Here is a 17,870-nt window from a genome sequence, read left to right as displayed (position 1 = left end):
CCTTTCTCCTGCGGGTCCGCCCTCCTCCGGGAGTCTGGCGGGGCGCGGGAGGCGGGCTCAGCTGACGGGCTGCGCCTCTGCAGCCGGAGGAGGGCGGGAAGGCGGGCGGAGGCGGGGGCGGGGCCTGCGCCGGGCGGTTGCTGGCGCTGAGGGCGGTGGGAGCGGAGAGGGTACCCCGCTGGCTCGGCAGGCGGCCTCTGCCCGGGTCTCGGCGCCGCAGCCCCGAGCCTTTCCCGCCCTGATCTCCGGCTTCGCGGCCCCAGGCGCGGCGGAGGTGGAGAAGCTGTGAGCCTCCGGTAGGTTGCACGGGGACGGCGGTTCCGTCTGCAACCTTTTGTGCTGCAGAAAAGGTGGTGACGGGTGGGTGGTGGTGGTGATGGGGGTGCCCCAGCCACCGACTCCCAGTGCCAGCCCCAGTCGCGGCGCCGCCCCTTCCTCCCTGCCTGGTGTCGAGGCCGGGCGCACGGAGACCTCGCGGTGCCGGGGAACCCCGGCCGGGCGGGCCTCCGGGATGGGCGGCCTCAGGGACCCCTGGCCTCGGCGGGCAGGTCCCTGAACGCCCGAGCTGGGGCTGAGGTATCGTGAACTGGGTGGGGCCCTTGCCCGGTGCGGGGAGTCCTCAGTTCCTTGGCACAGGGGTGGGGCCGGGACACCGTGAGTGTGCAGCGCGTGTGAGTGAGTGTGCGGGGGCGTGCGCCCGTGTGCGCGCGGCGTGCGCTCGCCGGGAGCTGCGGGCACTCGGGGAGCTACGGGCAGCGCCTTTCCCAGGGTGCGGCGCCGCGGAAGTCGGGGCGCGTTGGCGCGCACCGTCGCTGCGCCGCTGCTGTGCCCGCTCCGGGAGTGGCGGGCCTGGGGCTCCATTGAGAAGGAGCTCTTTCCCAGGCCTGCTGCGCGGTGGCCGCGTGCCCGGCCGCACGCCGGTGCGACTGCCGGGGCCAGATAGTGCCTCTGGGCGAGCCCTGGCGGCCTTATCTCGCCGCCCTCCTCGCCCGCGCAGCAATCTGGAGGGGACCGGGGGGCGAGGGACCAGACTGCCGCGAGCCTGCAGTCCGTGACGGCTGCGGGGCTGCGGGTGCCGCGGGCGCGGGCTGGCCGGCCTTGTCCGGGGGCGCGCGTGTGGACTGGCGCCGGGTGCTGGCTTGAAGCGAAAGCGGCAGATGTCGTTGGGCATCGCCGCCTTCGCCCCACCTGTCGCGGGTCGACTTTGGGGCGGGTGAGAAGCGGGGGAAAGGGGTTTCCAGGCCGGCGGCACTCAGACCTTGAGCAGGCGGCCCCATTGTGAGGCTGCCAAACTCTAGTGGTGGAATCTGCAAATCTCTGCCAGAAAAGAGATGGGAACACGAAGGGAATGATGGCCCCGTCCTTTCCCCCTTGCAATTGTTCCACATCCTTAGGGTCTCCCTGCTGCTTCATCCACGCCAGTCTGCTCCCAGGGGGTTAGTAATTTGTGTCGAGCCAAGATGCTGAGTGTGAATGTGGGTGGCTGTGGTGCACAGGTTAAAACTGGGGCTGGGAACTTTTTAATCATTTGAGGAATTGGAAGAACGGAGACAGAAGCATTTTATAGTGTGCTTGCTACTCTTTGCCGAAAGAGCAATTCTTACACAACATTTCTGACGTTGCTAGACTCTTCATTTTACTTTTTTTTTTTTCTCATATGAGCCACTCTACAATTTAGAATTGTTAGTTGGTTTGATTTTAACCCTGTAGAGCAGGCTAGACACTAGAGAGATAGAAATGACCCTTTCCCAAAGTTTATTTCCCCAGGTATTTTAAAATACAATACTGGCTATTATTGCAGAAGCTTTTGGTACTTTAATTCAAGACCATGATTTATGCTTACACAATTAGGTTCAATGAATGTTTCACAGGTTTCTCAGTGTTTTATTATGTGTATGCATTATAAACTTTAAAAAATGACCAAAATGAAATATAAGGATTAATGAGTCCAGAGACCTCTTGATTTCATCTTACATAGAGTCAGCAAATCTGTTTACTTTCTCTATGTAATTTTGTGTACTTCGGAGAGGTATTGTACACCTTAACCCTTAAGTATGTGGTGGGAATAACAAAACTTTTATATACAGGATTGTTATCCTGGGTAGGGTGGAGATCAACTCTTTTCCAGAGAGAACTCTGATTTGTCACTAGTCTATCAAAATATGTTCCTAGTTTTAAGATTTCATCTGAAAGTTTCGTCACTTCCACTGTGTACACCTGTCCCATTTTGGGTATGCTTCCAAAGAGGCAAGTTTCATGTAAAGACTGCATGCAGACCTGCAGTTCTAGTTACCCTCCGTCATATTTGTAGTGAAACTGAATTTTTTCCTAAAATACGTGGAAGGATGATTTCATCTAATGTTAAGGCATTGATAATCTAGCTTGAATTTCTACTAGCAGAAATAGAAAAGGAGTGCTGTACTTTAAGGGGGTTGCTATTACTAGTAAAATAACTGATAACAGAGAAACACATTTTTGTCTTACGGAACCCATTATGGGTTGTCTTACAACGTTGGTGAGGTTAATAATTTGTAAGCTCAAGGATGGTTTCAGAAAAGTCACACCCTACTTAACGCTTCTTAAAAATTATCGATGATTTTGGTTTTTATGAGTTGCAAATTAAAAAGATTATTTTAAAGTAAACTGTACAATGAGCATGTATGAACAGCTAAGCATTTTTGTTTAATTGTGTGTGTTGTTAAATCATTTTATTTCTGCTCAGTGTTCTGTTACTGGAGAGATGTTTTGATCCTCTCTTCTAGTGTTTTTAGGGTAATCTTTGAGACTGGTGGTTGCAAAGTATTTTCATTAGTCTCAACAGAATTTTAGAAATTTTTTTCTAAGTGGTTTTTCATTGTTGGTCTTTCCTCAGACAACATGAGAAGTACTACCTGTTTCCATTTTTGTCTTTGTGTTTTGAGAACTAGAATTAGAACCCATAACTTCTACTCTATCAATTTTCTTTGCCTAAAATTTATCTCATTTTTTCCTAACATAATCTTCAATAATTAGTGGAATTTATTTACCAAAATCCACAAGGACTATGTGCTGACCTTCATATTTATAACCTTTTGATTTGGAACTGATCTTGTTAAATTTTTTCTTATTGCTATTTTGTCAGTGGATCTATGCTGAAGTCTGACTTTATGGCTTTTTTATATGTAGGGATTTTGTGTGGGCTTAAACATTTCCAAGCGGAGCTCCTATGTTTGGGGGGAAATCACTCCCTTCTCTGGTTCCCAATGCCATTCAGATTTACTGTTATATATATTATGTTTATGTATTCCCACATCTGTCTGTCTTTCCCTCTGGCCTGGTCTCAGGCTTCACTTTTTGTATTTGCCCCAGAGTGTATACAGTGCGGGGGGCATAATAGGAGTTGAAATATTGTTGAATGACTGAATGAGTAAATGAATAATTCAATGGCTGAGTGGATACACCCAAACAGATACTGTATGGGAAGCCATTATGCAAGCAGAGGGTCCTTCCTCGATCTCTAAAATCTTTGCCTTTCCGTTGTCATATATTACTTTTGAGTAGGATAACACTATAATTGCCCTACTGGGACACTTTTGGGATATAAAGGGAGTGCTGTAAGTAATTATGCCTGGGCACTGGTGGCTGTGACCTGAGACATGTGGCCATTCTACTTTTGAAGGACATTCTTCTTTATTTACCTCTGATGATATCTATCATCTTGCCTGAGAAATTTGACACACTTGCTAGTTGATGTTTGCAAACTTTTCTATTTGTAGAAGCCTCATTTCCAGTCAAATGCTTGGTGTCTTTTGCTTAGTCACTCAAGGTAGACAACTCTTGACCATACTTAATTTTTCTTATTTTCATTGTTTACAGGTTAATCTCACAGGGCTTTCTATTGGTTTCAGCTGCTTATAGATGAAAGCATTATATATTCTAGTCTGTGCTGTGTTTATTTGAATTTGTTTTTCTATGCAGCATTTAGTCCATCTTGTAAAAATTTCACGTGAATGTGTTTCTTTCTTGTTGATTGTTTTTGAGAGATCTGTTGATGGCTTGCCAGGCCTTCCTGTTCAAAACATTGGCCAGAATCAATTGCAAGTGTTAGAGATTTTTAAAGTATTCTGAAAATGTTATTTCAAAAGTATATTTGGGTAACTTTAATATTACAATGTTTTGTATCTAATGGAAGATGGGTTACTATAATGTTTTACTGGATTCCTTTATAGGCAATCTCTTAAAGAAGGAATATTCTTTAATTAGTTTCTGGCCTTGTTCTTTTAATTTTTTTTTCTCTTTTTCACCATCTTCATCATTTTCTTCTTAGCACCTGTGCACGGTTAGCAGGCTGTTAACAGACAAAACAGTAAGCAGAGTCAGAAATGAGTAAAATCCAAGAAATAGAAAGGAGCTCCTGCACACTTTGGCTTTGCCCTCTGTGGCTCCTTTGGACGCTGTGTTTATATTCTATTTTTGACTTGGCACTGGCATAATAGGGATAATCAGTTACTACACTTTGTTTACTATGAAAAACATTTTCTAAACTTCCACATCAGCTCCAGTGCAAGAGTTAGATAATTACTTTAAGGCTTCTCTGCTTTCAAATCTGCAATGAAGTTTCATATCTAAAGCATTGTCAATGGGCTTTGGAGTCAGACGGTTTGGGGTTCAGATTCCTGCTCTGACCCGCAGATAGTATTACTTCCAATACTTTACAGTGGGGATACTGTTTTCCTCATGGAGCATTTGTTAACATTAAATTGAGTATAGCATCTGACATAGAAGTTGCTCAAAATATTAGTTTCTTTTTATTTCCCTTCCCCATTAAAAGTGTATTTACTTAAATAAGAAATAACTTGAACTTTATAATATTAGTATTGGGGAAATTCTCTTGGGGGTGGTTATTTTCAATAAAATGTCTTATTAGGCCCTAGCTGGTTTGGCTCAGTGGATAGCGCATCTGCCTGCAGACTCAAGGGTCCCAGGTTCGATTCTGATCAAGGGCACATGCCTGGGTTGCAGGCTCGGTCCAACGTGCAGGAGGCAGCCAATCAATGATTCCCTCTCATCATTGGTGTTTCTCTCTCTTCCTCTCCTTCCCTCTCCGAAATCAATAAAAATATATTTTAAAAAAAGTCTTATTAGGTAACCATTGTGGTTACATTACAGTTCACGTTATGTTAAAACCAGAGGCTGCAGTGGTGGAGTAGAACCAAGTCATAATTATCTAGGTTTCTTGGTTCCCCAATTTGAGAATAGTTTGTGGCAAAAGAAATGAAAGGGAGTGTGTTACCTAAATCTAAAGTTCCAAAGGCTGAAACGTGTTAGTTTCTTGGAATGACAGTTCGTGATGCATTAACTTCCTCCTCCAGTTTCTCAGTCTGTAGAAGCGAATACCTTTAATTCAGGGATTGTGCATTTCCTTTGAATAAAACTCTTCTGGGCTGGTAAGGAAAGTAATAAAGTGACAAACTCCTTGCCCTTTCCCTTGCTGTTTGTATTCTGTTGGACTGTTGCCACTTCAGGCCCTGTGCACCTATGTAGGTAAAATGTGCCCCCTCTGCCCCGCCCCCGAGGTTAGACACAACAGTAGAAAACCCAACAACCAAGAAACCTTTACAGGTGGAAAAGACTTTGGGAAGTTTTCTCTTACACCTTTACCTCCCCAGGTAGGAGGGAAAGGCCAGAGGAGATGCTAGAAACCTTAAGCAATGTGATAATTGTAAAGGAGTGTTTTTTCAAGTTGTTCTCTGTGGGGGTTTTCCTGTTTGTTGGTTTTAATGTTTCCAAGAGCCTTCCAATCATTTGCGTCAGAGCAGTCTTATGAAGGATTTTATTGTTGCTATTTTATGGCTAAAATGAGTAGATACCAAAAATTAATTGCATAATAACATCACACGTCGTAAAAGGCTTTGCAGTGTGCAGAGCACATTCACTCATCTGTCTCATCTCATTTGATCCACGTAACTACTGTATGAGGAGGGAGGATGCTGTTGTCCTCAATTTAAACATTGCTATTTAAGCAAGGTCGTGAGATAGACTTCTTAGTTAGGCTAGAGCGAGGACCTGTTTTTTTAACCCAGCCTCGGGGTTATTTCTTTCATAGGCTACTACTGTGAGTCTGTTGAACCTGTAAATAAATAGGACTTGGGTGGTGGAACCAACATTTAAATCCCTGAGATTTAGCCCAGGTAGCTACTTGTGGTCTCCAGATAGAGCTTAAGCAACAGGAACACAGAGGAACAAACTTGATAAAACGTTTGAGGTTTAATTCAGCTGAACAAATTAAAAATTATTTTAATTAAGTTAATTGCTATTGTATCCTGTATAACCTGTACCTGGTATTAGTACCTCTCGCCAGTTTTGCTGTTAGAATTGGTATAATTGCTTTACAAGTTTTGTTACTTGTTAAATTAAAGGTTTATTTTTGTATCTCATGTTTAGTATCTGGAATAGAGCAGAAAAATTATGCCTGTGTTCCCTTGGGACTCATTGGAAATTGTACAGTGACATCTTCTGGGATTTAGTCTGGTGAGTTATATTTTGCTTTTTCTGTTTGTTAACCAGTTGTATAAACATAATACCATAATGTGTTTTAAGAACTACATGAACTAATAAGTGTGAAATCTCAGTATATTATTGCAAATATGTATATTATAATTATGAAAATTTTAATTATTACATTTTTATTTAATTAATTAAATTTTAATTGAGAACTGAAATTACTGTTGCAAAATGCTAACATATTTGATAATTTCGGCTTTTTGGTTTAGTAGAATTTCCTTTTTTAATTCCTGTAAGATAAACGAGGTCTTATGGGATATTTCATAATATACTACTTACTAATAAGAGGTAGTTGCTCTAATTTCAAGGAAATTTTAGTAAAAACTTTAGTCTCCAGAGACTGGCAAAAAGGTCTAGTGTGTATTATTGTACATAAAGAATGGGAAGCAGGTGACTGAAAGAACATCATTTTCACTTAGACGGATAGCAGTTCACTGCAAGTGTGACATTCCTTTTTCACACCATGAATTTAAACTTAAAAATATGCAATGCTGTTGTTTCCCTTTAGTTGTCTTTTTTCAGTATGATGTCTGTGTATCTGTGCTGACACAGTTGTTCATATGGCTCCAAGTCTTTGAAGGGGGGGAAATTAATAATGACTCTGTAACTCTTTAGCATTTTACAGACTAGACTAGTGTGAGTTCATGCTTTGGTGTGACATCCTACTAGGCCAATATCTTTATAAGTCCTTTCTTCGAACTACTTAGAGTGGTCATAATCTTTGAAAAAAGCAATTTCATGATAAACGATTTCCAAATGACGAGTCAGCAGCAGAATGAGTCCAAGGGACAATGGGGAAACACAAATAGTTTTGTTTGGTAAGTAGATATAGCTTATCAAATCTATGAAAATGCATTTTAAAACATTGAAAAAATGGAAACATTACTAATACTTTGTTTTGAAGAAGCGAGCAAGAAGTTTGAACATCAGAAGTACAAAGTACTTTTAGAGGATGTTAAATAAGAATGTGGCTGGGTCACTGACTCATAAAACTGAAATAAAGCACAAAATTTGGTCCTCCAATTTTTAAAGTTCTTCAAATTGTATATTCTCTGAATCAGAAGGTATCTTAATGGTTTCCCACTCTATGTTTGAATACCTTAAGTGACAGGTCACTTACTACTTCTCAAGATGGTTCATTTCCCCTTTTGCAGCTTGGCTAGAATGTCTTTCTGTTTACATGTAGAACTATATCTATAACTGTGTGTACATACATATGTATCTGGAGAGATGTAGATTCACACACACACACACACACACACACACACTCTTGTAGCTACAGGAATAGAAAATGCAGAGGATCATCAAAAAACTTGGAAATATGTGACAGCTTATTTTATTTTTAAAGTCAGACTTATTAAAGTGTAATTTATATACAGCAAAATTCATCCTATTAAGGTACAGAGTTTGATGAGTTTTGATAGATATAATCAGTTGTGTATTGACCACTATAGTCAATATAGAGGATATTATCACCACCCTCCAAAATTCCCTTATACCCCTTTGTCGTTCATCTCCTTCCCCCAACCCTATCCCAGGGCAGCCACTGATTGGTTTCTGTCCAATAGTATTGCCTGTTCCAGAATGTCATGTAAGTGGAATCACACAGCATGTAGCATTTTCTGTCTGCTTCTTTCACTGACGGTGAACCTAGTTTGCTCCTTTCCATCGCTGAGTGGTATTTTATTGTATGGACGGAGCACAGTTTATTATCCATTTTCCTGTCGGTGGATGTTTGCTTTATTTCCACTTTTGATGATTATGAATGAAGCTGTTGTAAACATTCACATTCAGTCTTTGTATGAACATATAGTTTCATGTGTCCTAGTTTAATATCTGCAAGTAGGATACGTGGGTTGTTTAATAAGCATTTATTTAAATTTGTAAGGAACTGTCAAACTGTTTTCCAAAGTGGCTGTACCTAACTGAGGCTTCTGAGAAGCTAAAATAACTACACCAAAGTGTATGCAGATGAAGGACCTGATTCTCATTCAGCACAGGTTTATTTTTATTTTCTATCCAGTTTTAACAAGTGTGGTTAGCAGATTTATTTAAAGCCCACAGTGGATTAGGAACAGTAAACTTGAAGGCCTTAGGAATAGGTGTTAGCGATTGGTCACTAATATGATGGTCACTAATATGACTAATACTATTGGTTTAAAAAAAAAGGGGGGGGCCAGAACTCATAGGGGGTGAAATTCTTCTGTCTGACAAGGTCCCAGACATGAAGGTTTCTTATAATCACCTGGCGATCTTTCACAGTTCAGAGCCCAGGCGAATTAAATCACAATCGGGGTAGAGCACAGACATCAGTATTTTTTGAAGCTCCTTAGATGATGTCACTGTGTAGGCAGGGTTGGAACCACTTGGTGGTTAGAAGCACAGCAGCAGGATGAACTCAGGAGCACTGAACTTGGAGCCAGCAGACTGGGACTGCCTGCCTGGCTCTGGGCAAGTCCCTGCCTTGTGCCTTCAGGGGTGTCTGCTCTGTAATCAGAGGTTCCAGGTAGGAGAACTCCAAGATGATGCTGCACTAAAATGTGATGGTTCTTGATATTATTAACCTCATAATAGCCATGCTTAAGAGACCCATTTCCCAAGCATTGGCTCTATTCTGAAAGGTTTGTTTCAGGTACCTCTTGAACAGAATTCTGTTCACATGATGACATTTTCGTTCAGTATATTTTAGACAGTTATGTTATATCTGTTTTCTCTTAAGTGATATTGCTGCTGTATGTTTCTAAAAACAGTTCAAGCATATGGAGCAGTTTTGTGTGTTTTTTTATTACTGAGGGTGACTTTTTTTTTTTTTATAAGCCTGATTAAAAAAAAAAAAAACATTCAGTACTTCTCAAAAAGAATTCTTTGTATAACAGTTGTGAAACTTACCAGCTGTTTTCAGAGATGGTCTAAGGACTAAGGCATCTATGTTATATTTTTAAAATGTTGCTCCTTTTGCCAAATGTATAGGGAATTTGGCCTCCTGGAGAGTTGTTCAGAGCTGATCAGTTTCCATACAGGTCACAGTGCTTTAAATGTGCTCATCTTGGTATATCAGGTTCCCCTGAATGTGTACTGAGGTTTGGTTATTTGCTTTAGTTTCAGCCAAAATTCTCAATTGCGTGCCACACCCATTGTTTTTAAAATGTGCGCTGTGTACATTTTTCTGGTAAATGTTAGTGTTACTTGTCTCATGTTGTCTAGTTTGAATCCTCATATATTTCAAGGAAATATAGTGGTACCTGTGAACATGGCCAGGTCTTTCATATGTTTTATAAATATACGTCAGTGCCATTGTGACTGATTGGACTGTGAGAGAATATGATATTGAAGAACCTTAGGTGTCCTTTGAAGAATTACATTTGTTCCTGGTACTTGTTTAAGAAACTGAGTTTTAAACCACATCTAATTGTTCAACTATAAGTTGACTTTTCTATTTTTGTTGCATTTTCTGTTTTAGACTCTTCTATCTACTGAAGTCTTGCCGCTTCTGTTATTATAACAACACTTTTTTGTTTCCTGTTTCCAGTCTTTATTTTTGCTTTTAACTATACATGCAAGGCACTAATGGAAGCAATAGGGTATTGCTGGTTTCTGATTTTTAGTGTTGTGTGTTGCAGAAGTTAGCATTGACCTGAGTTAGCACTGGACCCGATTTCTCAGTTCACATTTATTCTTATTGCTGCAGCGGGGGTGGTGCCTGTTGCACATACCTGCATTGTCTGCCAGAGTGCTTTGTAATCATTTATCTTGCAAGCATGCTTTTTTTGATACAAGGGAGTTTTAGAATATGAAATAAAATGCTTAGTCATGAATAAGTTTGTTAAAAACTTACAAGCAGATTTTTCATGGTAGAATATGAAGAATTTGTTGCTAAAACAAGCCATCTCCAGTTGTAGTCATTCATTCCCGATGGATGACTTTTAATAAGAAATTTTGCAGTCTAAAATATTGGACATCCATATATCAAGATATGCTGACTTTGAGACCATTCAGTCTTTACTGCCTTTAGCATCACCCTTTTTATGTAGATTTCCAGAATTAGAAAATACCTAGACTTCCTCCATTTCAGGTTGGACAGTACATACACCACTTAGGCCCATTTGAAAGATAACCTGAGAAAGTTGATTGTGTAACTACTGTCAGGTTCTGGCCCCAATATTTAAATCCAGTCAGGAAATTATCAGGAATTTAACTGCATAGAAAGTTTTATTTTCAGTTGCATTGAAGAAGCTAGCATTCCACCCAGCTCAAAATGAAATATTTGCCAGTCATTGCTCCCTTGTCTGAAACCCAGACTCCACATAATGGATGCTTTTTAGAAAGGCAATATGTAAGTGGAAAGGATCTTAAAAAAAAAAAAAAAATCTAAGCAATTTGTAGAAGTTCTGGTTGTACCCTTCTCATTCCTACTTGTACAGGTGATTACCCTACAGAGACCAATGGAACCACCTAAAAGATCTGTTAGTTTTAAGACTATGCTATAGTTTAGAGCAGTATTGATGCTTTATGGCTAAAAAGTGCAAACAAATTTTCAACCCTTAGAATTATTCACTTAGAGACGTTCACTATATGTTACAGCTACATATGTAAAGATTTAAAACGAGCATTTTCGTGTTCCAGTGCAGCAAGACTCTGGTTCAGAAATTTTACGTTGGGTATTGACCTTAGTTCCTTATTTGTGAAGAAGGTATTGGCAGTGCTTATTTCTTTAACTTTCTGGTTAAATCGTGTTTTCTACCTGGAGTATGTTGTTCATGTCATCCAGGTATGTGGGTTTCTTACACTAGGCTGCTTGATGGAAATTTTCAGAGTTCTTAAACCACATCTAATTAAGAATGTAGGTTAAATCATTGTCTGTCAGGTGGATGCTTGAAGATCCTGTTGGTTATTTTACCCACACCACGTGATTTTTTTTATGGTGTTATTGGCTGCTGGAAACTTAACCAGTGATAGTTCTCATCTAACAGTGATATCTATTTCATGCCACACATTGCCTCACTCCATTTTTCTAATTTTCTAGATACTTATTTTCTAGCTACTATGTAACTTTTGCCTTTTGCTCTCAAACCTTTGTATCCTACCATCATTTATCCCTAACCCTGAGAGATTCTAGGAATTCCCGATGGTCTGCCTTGATGAAGCAGGATTGACTTCATGTGGGAACACATTTTTGATGATCCTATTGTCCACTCTTCTTTGCTATGACTTTGTACACCATTAACTTGCTTAGCAATTTTTCTGCCCTCATAGGGGGAAAAAAAGTGACTTTCAGCCTAGCCTCTGTTTAAATTATTACCCAATTCAGAATGGGTGGGATGTGAAACATGGATTTTAGGAAGTTCATAATATACCAAGTGCAAATTCTGTAAGGTGGCTGGTGGAAATCCATGGACTGTCATAGACTGCCAGATTTGGAAGAGACCTGGGCCAATGCCACTTAACGTGACTGATGCTTTAGTGTCACTCTACTTGGGAAGGGTGCTCAGTCTGTGTGTATGCTCCCTTGCCTCCACAGCCCTGGTGGTTTGGGCCTCACTGACCCTCCTATGCTTGTCTTTTCAGAATAAAGTATCAGAATCACTTCTGCCTGTCAGGTTATGTAGGTTGAAGGCCTTCCGATAAGCTGTTCTCTTGTGTTCTTTCTGGATAACAGAATTCGTGAGAAAGGAAGGGTTAGTTTGTCATTTGGCTTAGAGCAGTGGTTCTCAACCTTTCTAATGCCGCGACCCTTTAATACAGTTCCTCATGTTGTGGTGACCCCCAACCAGAAAATAATTATGGTTGGGGGTCACCATAACATGAGGAACTGTATTAAAGGGTCGCGGCATTAGAAAGGTTGAGAACCACTGGCTTAGAGTAAACATTTGTTTTTTCAGCATAAAATTAGATGAAGCTTCAGACGGCCCTCTAAAGTTTATGAGATCAGAAATCTTTAGGTTTTGGTATGCATATCAAAGTAGCCAGTAGTCAACTACTTCCATCCTCTCCTTAGAGAAATAAATTACACAATAAAATACAAATTTGTTTTTATATTAATAAGATAGAAAAAAGCCAATTACTTTAAATCTAGAAGGGTTGAGAGGCTAAGGTGTTTGGTTAAATTAAAATTGGAAATAGTCTAAGATTTAGAGTACAGTGTAAGTAAAACTATATTGATCCCTTTAGCATTTGTTTTATCTCAGGAATTAAACTTAATTTTCAGCTGACATATAGATGTGGACTGTAGTAAGGACAGGATGGCATCTGGTAACTTCGTAGTCTTGGTTTATTTATTTTCTAATGAAGTGCAGTGTGCAAATGGAAGAATAAGGTTGTGACTTTCTTTAGCTTTCTATTTGCTTGGATTTTTTAAACAAATGTTTTAATTTGCCCTAGCTGGTTTGGCTCAGTGGGTAGAATGTCGGCCTGCGGACGGAAGGGGCGCCCTTGTGTTTGATTCCGGTCAAGGGCAAGTTACCTGGGTTGCAGGCTGCTCCTTGGCCCGGGCCCTGATAGGGGCTCGTGCAGGAGTCAAACAATAGATGTGTTTCTCTCACATTGATGTTTCTCTCTTGTCTTTTCCTCTCTCTCCCACTCTTTCTAAAAATCAATGGAAAAATATTCTCAGGTAAGGATTTCAAAACTATATATATATATATGTTTTAATTGATTTCAGAGAGAGGAAGGGAGGGGGAGAGTGGGATAGAAACATCAGTGATGAGAGAGAATCATCGATGGGCTGCCTCCTGCACAACCCCCACTGTGGATCGAGCCTGCAACACGGGCATATGTCCTTACTGGGCGTTGAACCGTTACCTCCTGGTTCATAGGTCCACGCTCAACCTCAGAGCCACATAGGCAGGACTCTAATTGCTTGGCTCTTAAACAAATACCCAAATTTTAGGAAATGCATCAATTAGGAAAAGGTTTTGTTTTACAAAAGGATTCATAAGAATTATTTAATACAATAACCTTTTCCAATAAATATTTAATCTTAATTACTACATGACATGATTATAGTAAGCAATCTGACATACTTAAAACTGTTATCTACTTCTGATTGAGGATCAAGTAGAAATAAAGTTTCTCAGAAATGCCATTGTCATTCAGGTTCCCTTAGTATTTTATTTTCCAAAATTTGATTTGTCTGTGATTTTCTAGAATCTGGCCATTATTTGTGGTACTTTTTGTCAATGAGATTTCCAAACAATGTAATGAGATTATTGTGATGAATAATATTAGTATTATTAATTCATTATGAATTCTTCTGCCATTTACTAAATGGTTCAAAACTGTAGTGTCTTAGATACTATGTTTTATGATTAAATGTTCAAATAAAATAACATCTAATATTTTATATATGTTTCATATTTAAAAATGACTTATTGTATTTAGGATTAACTTTTAAACTACAAAATGGTTATCTTTGCGTAATTCATTGGGAATATGGAAGGAGGAACATTTACAAGGTTTGGGGGAACCTTCCACTAAGACTTCGCCTTACCATAAGAAAAACTTTTTAGGCCTACATTGAATCTTTGCAGAAATGGATCAGCTTTTATCGTTTTTATCAAATGCCCCGTAAACACAGTTGAAAAGAGTTGCAGGTTGAAGAGCTGAGCACGTATTTTAAATCATATGGAAAGTGAAAAGATTTTAATTTTTATATTGGAAAGAGTTTGTAGATTCTTGTGAAACTGTGTATGATTATTCTTACATGCTTAATGTCGCTTATAGTAGTAAACTTGGTGTGATTGAATGGAGCACTGGCTTTAGAGAAGTATTGTTATCTGTAGGCTTCTCCTTACTTCGGACTTTAATTTAACCTGTCTTGAGTTCGTAGAGGCTGAAAAGTGGTAGTCATTTCAGGCCTGCTCTGGAATGTGTAGTAGACAGATAAAAATCTGCCCAATGTACATTGGCTGTTTTTCAGGCCAGAGTTATTTCATGCTCCTTCAGCCTTCTAAAATGACCCAGCTTGGCCCAAGGTTCTGCGCGTTACACTCTTCTAATCTGTCTGTCTACTTTTAGGAGTGTGCAGACTGGTGCCTAAAATGGAAGTAGATGTTAATGGAGAGGCCAGAAGTACCCTGAGCACCCTGCCCTTGCCCGTGGCTGAGGTGAGCTCCCCGGGGAAGGCAGAGGCCGAGAAGCCCCGCTGCTCCAGCACACCGTGCTCGCCGATGCGCCGGACGGTCTCAGGCTACCAGATCCTCCACATGGACTCAAACTATTTGGTTGGCTTCACTACTGGCGAGGAACTCCTGAAGTTAGCCCAGAAGTGCACAGGAGGTGAAGAGAGTAAGGGAGAAGGCGTGCCTTCCTTGCGCTCCAAACAGCTGGATGCAGGACTTGCACGTTCCTCTCGTTTGTATAAAACCAGAAGTAGGTACTACCAACCGTACGAGATTCCAGCTGTCAATGGCAGGAGGCGACGGCGGATGCCCAGCTCAGGAGACAAGTGCACTAAATCTTTACCTTATGAACCTTATAAGGCCCTCCATGGGCCCCTGCCTCTTTGTCTTCTTAAAGGTAAGAGGGCTCACTCCAAATCTCTGGACTACCTCAATCTAGATAAAATGAGCATTAAGGAGCCAGCTGACACAGAAGTGCTACAGTACCAGCTTCAACACCTAACCCTCAGAGGGGACCGTGTGTTTGCTAGGAATAACACATGAATGACCTGCGGAATGTGTAAACCAGTTTAAGGCAGCCTACACCCGGCCAGAAAAATCCACTGTTGGACTCTGTACAGGACTCTCCACATTATAGATGGTTATATCAGCTAAGTGTTCCAGGAACATAAAAATTGTTCGGATCAAATTTTGAATACAGAAATAAAATCACAGGTACTTGGGGGAGAAATCATTCTAGAGCACACAACTACAAAGAAAACAGAATGTTGACCATTAGTTTGTGTAGCTTTTTAGCTAGGATAAACAGCTTGGTACGGTAAGATCTCTATGATTCTGACGCTCGAATTGGGAATGCTATCTGCTCGGTTGTTGCTGACATGGTATGATTCATTAGAAATTCATATCTTAAGTACTCAAGTACTTCTTTAATCTCTGTATTTTACTATGAAATGTATGTCATGATTTGTTTTATGAAATTTAGAACTTGAACATTGCTGAATTTTGGACCACTTTTTATTTTTAAATATTGAGTTTAAATATTTTATAACTGGTTTTGCACTGAAAAAAAAAACAAAAACCAACATTTCCGATTGACACAAGAGCATAATCTTTCTTCACTTGCCTCAATAATATTATTGAGCAATGAATTTTTTATTTCCGCATGGAAAGTTACTGATCTCTATGGCTGTAAAATGTTTCTTTATGGCGTTATTAACATGTCTTAATAAAATTAAATTTGGGATACAAAGTATTTATTTTACAATAGGTGGGAGGAGAGGGAAGCTTTTCCAGAAAGTTTCCAATATGAAGGTTTCATAAGTTGAAAAAGTTTCCTTTGGGCTTATTTTCTAATTTAAAATTCATCTGGAACTTTAAAATGGAAAGGACTCTTTTAGTTGTGGATTATAGGCATAATACTGTTTGTATCTGAATGTTCTGAACGTGAATGGAACTTTAATAGAGGAACTCATGATTTCTACTATCGAATGCTTAATCGAAGTATGAAGTGATACCGTTCAGCATGGCATCGGGTCATCCCAGTTTTAGGTTTTTGCAGCGCAAGCACTCATTGAAATTCCAGTTTCTAGGATTAGTGTAGGAGCCTAAAGTGCTCTGCAGATTTAATAGGTTAATCCTGGATTACTTAACCATTTATGTCAATTGCACTGGTTTAATTTGTTGCTAAAGAAATATTGTCCTGGCTTTAGTAACAAATACAGCTCAACTATTCTTGAATATATTTTGGGGAAAAAAATGTATGTCACTTACCTTTTTTAAAAGTTTCTATTTCTTTTCTTTTTTGACTCTTGAAGGTGCAATTTATTACTGAATTGGCATTTCTGGCAGCATAGTACTGCTTATTTTAAAGTTTATTTTGGGGGCTGTGAGTTTCTTAGGTGTTAGCACTCTTGCTTATAAAATAAGAACACCTTTTAATTAATGAATGGGCCATTCCTGGTGCAGTTGTAACTTTTCTTTAGCCAGAATGAATGGCACACTATTTAGAGCAGAACAAGTATTAGGAACCCCTAGGAACTCTTAATCAACATTCATTATGCTTTCACTGAGGCAGACCTTATGAAAGAACCTTGGTGAAGTTGGCCCATAGCTTACTGAGTTGATCAAATTTCTTGGTGGGCTGGAAATTTCCAGCGGTTGATACGTTAACGTAAATTGCACCTTTGTAACATATTGACAAATGGTCACTAAGATGAACTGTCTCTATACAGTCATTAGTTTGACAAGAAATAGAATCCTGTCAGATGCCAAAGAGTTGGGATTTTTACGTTTAATGATTAAACATCGTTATTTATTGATGATTTACCCTGTGGAACTGTATTATTTCTAACTATGAAATAAAAGGGTGATGTAAACACACATTGTTGTGTGATGCTTTCAACGAGGTCCACCATCGATAGGCTGGTGGCTGTTCAAGAATTCCACCTAAGCACTTATTTTTAGGCCCTGTTTTTGTTTTAAAAAAATTACTGTTGGTGCTCTTCCACATTTCAAGGTAAAGGATGTATTCATGGCAATGATTGTATTCTGTGTACCTGTGCGAGCTGTCTCTGCCTGTGCACCTAAATAATTTCTTGAGCTAAATAAAAATATGTAGCTTTTTGTTTTGTTTTGTTTTTCACTTAAAGACAAGTAAAACTCTGTGGCAAAAATGAAGGGGTTAAAGTTGGAGATACGGCACATTTGCTATGTCTGACTAGTAAAGATGCATAACTTTTTAAGTTTGGTTTCCTAGAAAGTTTTGAAACTCTAGATCAGTAGTTTTCAAAATGTGTTTGCAGAGCCCCTTCCTTCATTCCTTCTTGCGTTCTCTACACGCCATGGCCTGGTGCTCCTGTGGTAGATGCTGTCCTAGCGAGAAAAAAGGTTAGGCTGGGTCTCTTTTATCTGAAAACAGTCCCATTTCCTTTAGTCTTTTAACGTGTTATGTTTTTGAACTCCCCCCACCATTTTTATTCAATTGAATATTCCATACTGAACAGAGCACACTTCTGGCCATGTAGACTGATGATGTTATCTTCTAGTATTTGCCCTTAAATACATTGCAGTACCACAGAACTTTAACTTTTCTTTTCAAAAATATGTTCTAGAGCAGCGGTCGCCAACCGGTGGTCCGTGGACCACTGGTGGTCGGTGAGGTCCGGAAGGTTGGCGACCGCTGCTCTAGGGCCCAGCTGATGCACAAAGTGG

General features: G+C 40.1%; 1 protein-coding gene across 4 annotated transcripts; it reads left to right on the top strand.

The window, feature by feature from the left end:
- The first annotated feature begins 103 nt into the window (after nucleotides 1–103).
- MACIR (macrophage immunometabolism regulator) lies at nucleotides 104–17,287 on the top strand. Of its 4 annotated transcripts, none has more exons than XM_080680826.1 (3): nucleotides 104–296; nucleotides 6,424–6,510; nucleotides 14,557–17,287. In XM_080680826.1, exon 3 carries the CDS (start codon nucleotides 14,580–14,582, stop codon nucleotides 15,201–15,203), a length of 624 nt encoding a protein of 207 aa, XP_080536952.1. In that variant the 5' UTR covers nucleotides 104–296; nucleotides 6,424–6,510; nucleotides 14,557–14,579; the 3' UTR covers nucleotides 15,204–17,287. The 4 variants fall into 4 exon arrangements, with proteins under 4 accessions (XP_080536952.1, XP_080536953.1, XP_080536954.1 ...); XM_080680827.1 differs by lacking the exon at nucleotides 104–296 and adding an exon at nucleotides 436–576 and having other exon boundaries at nucleotides 14,557–17,282; XM_080680828.1 differs by lacking the exon at nucleotides 104–296 and adding an exon at nucleotides 702–769 and having other exon boundaries at nucleotides 14,557–17,282.
- The last annotated feature ends 583 nt before the right edge of the window (nucleotides 17,288–17,870 follow it).

This window comes from Plecotus auritus (assembly GCF_963455305.1).
Source record: "Plecotus auritus genome assembly, chromosome: 7".
Lineage (NCBI taxonomy): Eukaryota > Metazoa > Chordata > Mammalia > Chiroptera > Vespertilionidae > Plecotus > Plecotus auritus.
This window is presented reverse-complemented; position numbering and strand designations above follow the sequence as displayed.